General features: G+C 42.7%; 1 protein-coding gene across 1 annotated transcript in view; it reads left to right on the top strand.

Annotated features, from left to right (window-relative positions):
* Window positions 1–3,687, top strand: part of LOC113820015 (antifreeze protein Maxi) — a 16,024-nt gene extending 12,337 nt beyond the window's left edge. The window contains exons 6-8 of the mRNA XM_070121938.1: window positions 371–616; window positions 1,563–1,712; window positions 2,752–3,687. Of these exons, the coding sequence (XP_069978039.1) occupies window positions 371–616; window positions 1,563–1,712; window positions 2,752–2,930 (575 nt within the window). The 3' untranslated portion in view covers window positions 2,931–3,687. The remainder of the gene's footprint in view (window positions 1–370; window positions 617–1,562; window positions 1,713–2,751) is intronic.
* The last annotated feature ends 6,427 nt before the right edge of the window (window positions 3,688–10,114 follow it).

Genomic DNA, 10,114 nt, shown 5'->3' with positions numbered 1-10,114 from the left:
ACTTTCCTCCTATGAAAGTCTTGAGCTAGAAGACTAAGCAAGACATCACCTAATTGATGATGTTAATGCACACTTGTAGAACGTATTTTTCTAATGAGAGAAGGGGAGATACTCGAACGATGTGTTAGTATGGGATACTTTGATATTGACATTATATCTAGTGTTGTGTAAATAGCAATAAAAAGGAACAGGAACAGATGAGACATAAAGTTGTGTTAAAACAGATAGCTAGTGAATATTGTTTATAAACATTTATTATACTAATCACAAAGCTTCGCCAAGAAGGCAATTAAAACAAGAGCGCTAAAGATTAGCTATGCGGAAATTTGACATGTAAATGGTGTCAATTTAGCATGCTTCCTGCCTTCAGCTTTACCAGCAGCGGATGCGCTCAACAGCGAGACAGAAATTCCTTCAGTAGCAGCAGTTGACACAGCTTCAGCGCCAGTAGAAACCGCGGTAAGATCAACAGGAGTCGAAGCCCCGGCTGCACCCTCAACAGCAACAGAGACAGAAACAGCACCAGAAACAATGGCAACATCAGCAGCAACTGTAACAGAAGCGGCAACCGAGTCAGAGGCAACGGCAACCGATACAGCAGTTCAACCGGCAGCTGGTAGGCGATGTGGAAGGCATGATTGCTTGTTGCCGACATTTACACGGCAATTTTGTGTGCTTTTCATCGCAACGGGAATGGCCCTGCATGTTACGAGTGCTTACACGTTTTATTCTTCTACAAAGACGAAGATACATATGTGCATGACAATTCCAGCATGAACTGATTTTTTCACCACAGAACATGTTGAGGCGTAATGCTTTGGCGAACATAATACCCACAGTAAACATGTGGCGGCCTGGAATCTCCTGGTTAACGTTTCAGAGGGTTAGCAATTATCACTGATGACTGATATCGAGTGTTTGACTAATCTTTTGCATTATAATGACTTAATGGATATTAGGGCATACATTAACGATGCGAATGACCAATGGTATCCGCATTATAAAAAAGAAAGAAAAAAAATACGTATGGTGCCTGCAAGTATGGTGCATGGCAGTGTTTCACAACGACTGGTAGTGATGCATGAACATAACCATTTTTATCTGCGTACAAGTTGTGCCAGCATGTTTAACGAATTTCTGATTATTTCCTAACACTAATTTCTCGTGTATTTTGCCGTTCGGCTTTCACATTTCAGGCTGACTTTAAAATGCTCTAGATCAGTAACCACTGATTTAAGGCATTTCAGGAAAGATGTCCAGCCAGCTTGTGGACTTGAGAATGGTTATTCATGTATGAAATATCATACATAATTAACTATCACAGATCCTTTGACTGGGTTCACGTTTTTTCTGTACCTGTGATTTCTACATATATACAATGTGCTTGTATACTTATTCTTATAATAACTACGACTACAACTCTTTTGGTACATCCCTCTTATTGTGCTCGTCTACTTCTGCAAAACTTATGTCAGCATATTGCAACTTTAGCATCTTGTCAGCGGGCAAACACGCATTCATCTTCACGTCACCCATTCTTACCGTCCTCTTTGCCTTACAAGCTGGATTGGCTGCTGACGTTGACGAAGCAGTTGCTGCCGTCCAAGACGTTGCTGCCGTTGCCGACTCCGTTCGGACCAAGCGCCAGGAGACGGAACTCACGGCCGCTGACGAGCTTTCCTTTGCCCTCGCTGGCCTTGGTTCCCTCATAGGTAAGGCCCCGCGCTCTTGGTCCGATCTGTCGCGCCACTTGCACCAAGCAGCTGATGCGTCAGCTGTGCGTTAGAGAGAGTCAGATGGCAGCTAAGTCGAAGACATTGACAAAAAAGATAAAAGATATGTGAAAATATCATGCAAGTTATTAGATCTATTGAGTACTGCATGTCTATTTACTGCACATAAGGAATATATATATTTCTTTATACTCACAACCATTAGTCACGGACCTTTCCCATAAAGAGGAAGGATGGCTCCTCTAATGCTTGTACAGTATTTTACTGTTATTTCAGTTGGTTAAGCATAAACAGATCAAATGCAACATCATGCATTTGATCAAATGCAAACATTATGTACCGTTGGTACACGATGTTGTCTAAGAATTCCAATTAATTTGTTTAATAAGAGTGATGGATGATGAGCATAAGCTTTCGAGTAGTTTCAGCTTCCTTCCACATGTCTTTTCATTAGAAATATAGAAAAAGTATCATGTGCATGATATGCTGTTGACTGACAACCTCTTACTCAATTTACAGTAGTATATTGCATGGCAGATATAAACCTATTCTATTGTTTCAGTAGGTTCATGAAACTTTTTTGCACTGATTATAATTTCTAATTTTGAACTTGCTTCTGATAATTGCATGTTATGAAATTTCCCTTAAATCTGATGATGCTAACTTGCCCGCCTGATTTGGCTCAGCGCGCCAGCACTAACCGGCTATCTGCGCGGGTCCTCGTCGCGCATGCTGTCGATGGAAACTGCCACGGCTCGAGGTGAGGGGCGCCTGCTGCATGAAAGCTCCCGCGTGGCAACGCATCGCCTTCATCAACATCTTCAGGCCTTGATACTTGTCCTTGTGACAGTTTTCTGGATTTGTACAAAATCTGCACTGTGCAATCTCCTTGTGCGCTGACGAAGGCTTTGGGTTCTCATATAGCTTACATGGTTTGTCTTAACGCTGTAGTTTACTTTGTGTTAGGTTAAACGAGTTCCTTTTTTCCAATTCTAACATGGTGACTTGGGCATCGCAGGATCCAATGTTGGTCGGTACCTTGACGCCACCTTTAGCGCTAACGTGGACCTCATTCAAGGCTTCGAGAACACCGGGCTCCTTGTCCTCGACCAGGTGGATGAGCGTCTCCAGAGACGCCAGGAACGGCTGAATAAGCTCAGAGCTGCTTCTTCCTCCTCCTCTTCTTCCAACAGTTAGACGTGACTCCTCAGGGATACATTCGCCGTCAACTGTCGTTCCTCACCTTCCAGTCTCATTCATAACCGGTTCTATTACCAGCGAACGGACACAAAATCAGCTTCAGTCAATTTGAGCTGCACCCACATACGCAGCAGAAAGACGGACGAAATGCTCCAGCGCGCTGGAACTTTTCCTTTCGCCCATCCCACTCCAGCCCGCCCGCCCGGCCTTCAGCAGTCGCCAGCGCCGAGTGACCCGGCAACTGTCCATGGCTTCACTAGTTGTACAGATATATGTTACTGTTATTTTATTTACATATTTTACGTTTATTTACATACATACACGTGCCCGACTTCAGACACGCACATAAAAGACACACGCACCCACCCTGATTTTACAAAAAAAAAAGAAAAAGAAAAAGAAAAAAACCGATACCTTTTATGATTTAATTGTTAGAGAAGTAGTTGGATTCATGGTTACATGTATATGTATGTCTATGTTTCTTGTGCACCGTTTTGATGTAGACCATTAAACTTTTAATGCAAACACACACACAAACACACACACACATATATATATTCATATCTATCTACCTATCAATTAATCTATCAATCTACCTATCTATCTATCTCCCTATCTCTCTCTATATATATATACGTACACACATACAATCAAACATATAGTTTATGCATATACTATAGATATATTTAAATATGTTACAGAATTATTAGTTTTTATTTATGGTATGCTCACTAATAAACCATCCCTGGTAACATCTAGTTTCTCATTTCCAGATTAAACTGATTAAATAAAACATGTAGATGTGCGAAATAGGTTAATGGAAAAGACGAAGAAGAAGAAACTGATATAGATATACGTGAAGACGCAAGCACAAAATAAGCAAATACACACCCTCACACATCTCTCTATATACATACATACATAAATAAATGAATTAACACACACACACACACACACACACACACACACACACACACGCACACACACACACACACACACACACACACACACACACACACACACACATACATATATATATATATATATATATATATATATATATATATATATATATATATATATAAACAGTATATATGTACACACACATATATAAACACAATTATGAAGCATGAACTGAAAGAAAAGATCTCCGAACTGAACCGAAGATTCGTCGATTCCGTTAACAACAACAAAACAAGAACAGATCTGCATTCATCTTGGCGTCGAGCAGTAACCTTTCCCTTTCACCCACGTTTTTGTGTCCGAAGTGAAAGCGAGAGTGGTGGCGGATAAACCCCCGTTCATACTCCCTTCACTCTCTCTCTTTCACACCCACTGTTTTACCCTCCTCCCCTCTCTCTCTCTCTCTTCCTCTCTCTCTCTCACTCACTGTTTTCCCCTCCTCTCTCTCTTACTCTCTCTCCCTCCCTCTTTATCTCTCTCTCACTCACTCACTGTTTTCCCCTCCCCCCCCCCCCTCTCTCTCTCTCTCTCTCTCTCTCTCTCTCTCTCTCTCTCTCTCTCTGTCTCTCTGTCTCTCTGTCTCTCTCTCTCTCACACCCACTGCATCCCCCCCTCTCTCTCTCACCCAATGTTCTCCCCCTCACTCTCTCTTACTCTCTCTCACACACCTACTGTTTTCCCCTCTTCCTCTCCCCCCCCCCTCTCTCTTTCTTACTCATTCATTCTATCTCTATTTCTCTTTCTCACACCCATTGTTTTCCTTTCCTCTCACTCTCTCTGTCTGTTTATCTCTCCCTCCCTCCCTCTCTCTATCTATCTATCTCTCTCTTTTTATCTCTCTTTCACACACACACACACTTTCTCCCCCTTCTCTCTCTTACGGAGGAAAATGATGGCTTAGATATTTGGACAATTGGGTCGAATCATAATTGGTGGTTATTAAGGGCTTAAATTACCTGATGGGAGAAGAGGTTGAATTATAGCCAAGGGTGGAGATGGATATAGTCTCAGATGTCTCTGTGGAATGGGTGAAACTAGTAAGAAAAAAAGGCTTAGATATCTGAATGGGTGGTGCATATCAGTAAATCCATGGTAAAGATCCACAAAGGAATGAAGATATTTCTCAATTAGTCATTCACGTACAAATATGTGGCACACAGGTAATTTAGGAGCACGTTCTACTAGAACTCTAAGATAGCATTTTCCGAAAACCACTTAAAAACAAGTTATATACAGAACAGTATGTTCATTGGCTTGGAGGTCCGATGTGTGAATTTTCGAGATGAATTAGATGGAATGTGAATTTTTTTCTAATGCTCTTTGTAATATAATAGGAAACTGTTTCAAGAAAAAGTTAACAAATAGAACCGTACTTCTGTATTCTGTCCTATTTGGAAGAATTGAGATTCAATTCTCTCCCCCCCCCCTCTCTTTCTCTCTCTCTCTCTTCATAGACACGCAAGGTTCCTTCAAAGTCACACCATATTAGCAAGGCAAGCAATCATATTCTGCCTGCTTTGGGATGCGAATCGCCCATTAATGTCCTCTGACCTCGACACTGGCTCGACCACCTACGCTAGTCATCAACAAGGCTACAGTCAGCCTCCAGGCAGTCTGCTATCAGTTCCAACCTGCTGTTAATTCCATTGCCACAGTGGATTTTGTTTGCTGTGACAGGCTGTCTGTTTATTTGCTTCTAAATTTCCCCCTGTGTGCGAGGAGTGGCCGGGGTTGCCATCCACTGCTGGCGTGGGATTTGATCGCTGGTCAGCAAGAAATGCAAGACGAGAACGCTACTGTTGCACTGCACAGCGCACAGAGGGGGAAAGGAAGGCAGACCAAAGGAGAGGCAAGGGGCAAGGGGAGAGGGCCTGGAGGAAGGGCAGGGCAATGGGCAGTGTCATGCAGGTGGCTGGTCGCGGTCACGACAGAGAAAGACACAAGTGCGAAGGCCGCTGACGCAACAGACGACGCGGGTGAAGCAGGAGCGGGACGCGAGGGGAAGAGGCGGAGAAAGTGGTAGGCTAGTTCATAGGACGACAAGCAAAGGTTAGACTGCAGGGGCCTTTTGAAGAGGCTTCTGGAAAAAAATGGCTCTGAAAGTCCTTAGCCCACACGCATGCACGCACACACGCACGTAAGCATGTACACACACACACACACACACACACACACACACACACACACACAGACAAACAAACAAACACAGACACGTATATCTCTCTCTCTATAGATATATTATATTTATGTATATACATGCATATTCATATATATATATATATATATATATATATATATATATATATATACATATATATATATATACATATATATATATATATATATATATATATATATGTATATATATATATATACATACATATATATATATATATATATATATATATATATATATATATGTATATGTGTGTGTGTGTGTATGTGTGTGTGTGTATATACATATCTATCTATCTATCTATCTATCTATCTATCTATATATATATATATATATATATATATATATATATGTGTGTGTGTGTGTGTGTGTGTGTGTGTGTGTGTGTGTGTGTGTGTGTGTGTGTGTGTACATGCGTTTGTTTGTACACACACACACACACATACATACACACACACACACACACACACACACACACACACACACACACACACACACACACACACACACACACACACACACACACACACACAAACACACACACACACACACATAGATAGACAGATATACTTTTATGTGTATATACATATGTACATACACATACATACATTATAATGGTCTATAATTCAATTATAAAGAGTCCCACTATACTGAATGACAGGGTCAGAGAAACACATAATCTTCGTTGTTTCTCCAGTTTATTTAAGGTGTTAGTTACGGTGCAACTTGGCAGGTAACTTATCGGTCAGCTCCACGGGTTGTCGGGATGGTCGGGGCGAGCGAGGGCGTTTGTTCTGACCCCGAGAGTGGTCAGCGAAATAGTGAGAGCAGGTCCAGCTGGGTCACCCTTAGGTCGGGTCGGACAGAATGGTGTATATTTAGAAATAGCCGCCTGGTACAAACATCCGGTACCAACAACAGGTGTACGAATATGGTGCGCCTTATTAGTAACTCTCATATCGCTCAGCCACCTACCCCGCCTCGCCCTCGAGGTGCTGAAAATAGATCCTCCTCGAAGTTGAGCTGACGTTCGTACTGCCTCCCTGCTGCGACACGGATCGGCTGACGACGAGGGTTCACGGCGTACGTCCTCGTTTTCGCCTGATCGGTCGTCGTCGGTCTTCGTGGCGAGCGTCCTAAATCTTGTCCTTCTGCAGGGTGTGTCTGTCCACGGCGTATTCGCGCGAAGTCCTCCTGGAGGTAGATGGTCCTCGACCTGGCCCCTCTTGAAGGCTGGACTTCCAATCTCTGCTTTGTGGGAGCCGCTTACTGTCGACGACTCCGCTGATGGCAGCCAGACCATGCACACAAGGGCCAGGATAGTAGGAGAGAAAGATGCGACAGATGGGGGGGGGGATGTGAACGATTTGCTACGAGGTGGCTAAACAATCTATTTATGAATTTATAATTTTTTTCTTTCTTTCTTTCTTTCATTTCATTTTTTTTTCTAGGGAAATGTTCGAAGTGACCCGCAAGGGCCTACTTGAACTCCGAACAGTCCGAACAAGGATAGAAGAGAGAATAGCAATTACTACATCTACAGGTACTCAGTGCACTAGGCTTTCTGTTGCATAAGGATAGGGTCCTGATACGGGGAATCCGAGGCAACGCGTTCAGCGGCCTTACTGTGGATTTGTTCGTCCTTCCTATGCATCCGATATGCTTTCGCATAGCACGCCCCAAATGCTAATAAAAGAAGCATGCCAATCGAGGTGACATATACAGGATAGGAAAAATGTAAATTAAATTCCATCAACCCTACATCCGCGTCCTGAACCTTACTAATGTCCCTTAGATGTAACTCCGGGATCGTGATGTTGATTGTCGGCAAGGTCAGGAGCGACGGCCTAATCACTATAAGATCTGCAGCGACGTCCGTAACGAAGGATTTGATTGCAGGAACTTTTAATGACAGGGAACTTAACTTACAGTGGTGAGGTAGTACAAAGAATCCCTGCAATGACCTATCTGGTTGAATCTCTTTGCAAGCAATAGTGGCGGCTGTTGATTGATAGAAATATATCAGGGTTACCTGAGAGAGGCTAAGCATAAACGGTGAGATCTGATCTTTTACCTCCTCGAAGGAACAGAGGGAGGTAACAAACCTATTAGAAACAAGAGCACGAGCACAAGATGGAGATTGAAGAGATGATGGTATTGGTGCAGAAAAACACATGTAAATGTCCTTGGCAGGCTTCGTACAGGAGTGTAAGAGGTCGGAGGTAGGGAAGGATAAAGCATGTCCCTCTATTTCCCTAAGGATAAAGGTGTGTGGGACGCTAACCATGTAGTGTGAGTTGTTAGTTTTGTGTGGGAAGGGGTGAACGCGGTAAGCTCTAAAGACAGTAGGAGGACACACCAGAATAATAACAGATAGTCCAGACAGAGTGAGGAGAGATTTCAGGCTAGCATAAAACCAAGTGCGTTGTCCAAGAGGGAAGAGAGTCTTGACAGAAAAAGAAGACACATTGCAAAGTACTACGTTCATGTTGGTATATGAAATCAAGGTTGGCAAGACCTCACCATGCGCCGCAGGAATGAGGGCAGTCGCCAAGTCTTTCACTCGCCGTGTAATTTTGTTAACTGTATGCTGATGAGAAAACAAAGTCAAAAAAGTAAGGTGAGAAACTTCATTTACAGTCCCTGCAATCTGACCAACCTTGCCTCTAACATTATTGAAAGCAGAAGCTAAATCCTGAACGTTATGCACAAGCGTGTTCACAAAGTGAGCAGACGAGTCGAAACTGTGAGCCACAGACGATATTTTCCTTATACTTCCTGTGTTCGAATGCAAGAGTGTCGTCATCCACAACTCTGAACAATCCGTGCGCGATGTTTCCTATGAAATTGAATAATCCTCGTCAGGCCCTACCGAAAGACTTATGAGGCTCTATGAATGGATCCAAATCTGCAATCGTTGAGGATAAGATACGATTGAACAGACGCCTGTCGTGTGCATCAAGAGAAGAGTCAAGAGTAATATTATCACGGAGAGAAAGTAACTGGGTCCTATGGTATATCATGAGCAGCGAAGCGTTCTCAATTATAGCCCCAAGTGCATGTTTCACATCATGCGGCAGGTGGTGAGAATCTCCTCCCACGAGGAGTGCCAGAAAGAATATGGTCGACAGCATCCTGGAAGAAAGAGCCAGAAATCACTCACCACTCGCAAAAGAAGCATGAAAGAATATCATATCACGCAAACTCATGCTGTATCACAATAGCCAGCTACGAGTGTCTATGTAAGACAATACACCGAAGAAGTGATAATGTTCAGTCTGAGAGTGAGCGATGCAGGTGAAACATACATTCGTAGAACGATAAAAATGCAACAAGATAGCAAAACTTACAATGCCTCATCAAATTAACAATGAATAACAAAAATCTACAGTAATTACATATAATATCTGACTAATATGCTAACTCTCGAAGACTGATAAAAGGAAATGAATGCAGTATGATGTGCAAGAGCATGAATGCTAATGCCAGGGGACAACCTATGGTTCCTGGCACTGATAATACTGATCAGCTAGCTTCAGCATGTCAAAGTGCAACCACTGCACAGAGCCATTAACAACAGACTTACACTCTGCCTTATTCTTTACTACCACAACTCTGTAGGGTCCCACAAATAACGGACTAAGCTTAGGCCGAATAGTACTATGCGCATGACTTTTCTTAAATACCAAAGCACCGACTCCGATACTCTTTGCACGAGCGATTTTTTGCTGGTACTCAATGATCCTATCACGCGACCTAGTCAGAAGCGCCTTTGCCTGCTGAAATGCTTGCTGTTGCCGAGAAACCAAATAATCATACAAGGGACACGTCTTCCAAGATCTGACGTGTTTTGCTACCCTCTCATATAATCGAGGAAAATAAAATCGGTTACATATCAAATGTATAGCCTTATGAATACCACAATGCGCTGCTTCATCCCTTATTGGCTTTGGTTGAGATCGCATTAAGAGTCCTGTATCATCAAAAAAAATTCCTTAACTGGTAACCCTTTACACTTGGGAACTACCGTACCTTCGCTAGC

The sequence above is a fragment of the Penaeus vannamei genome, chromosome 5 (assembly GCF_042767895.1).
Source record: "Penaeus vannamei isolate JL-2024 chromosome 5, ASM4276789v1, whole genome shotgun sequence".
Taxonomy (NCBI): Eukaryota; Metazoa; Arthropoda; class Malacostraca; order Decapoda; family Penaeidae; genus Penaeus; species Penaeus vannamei.
The sequence above is the reverse complement of the archived record's forward strand: the minus strand, read 5'-3'. Positions and strand labels throughout refer to the sequence as shown.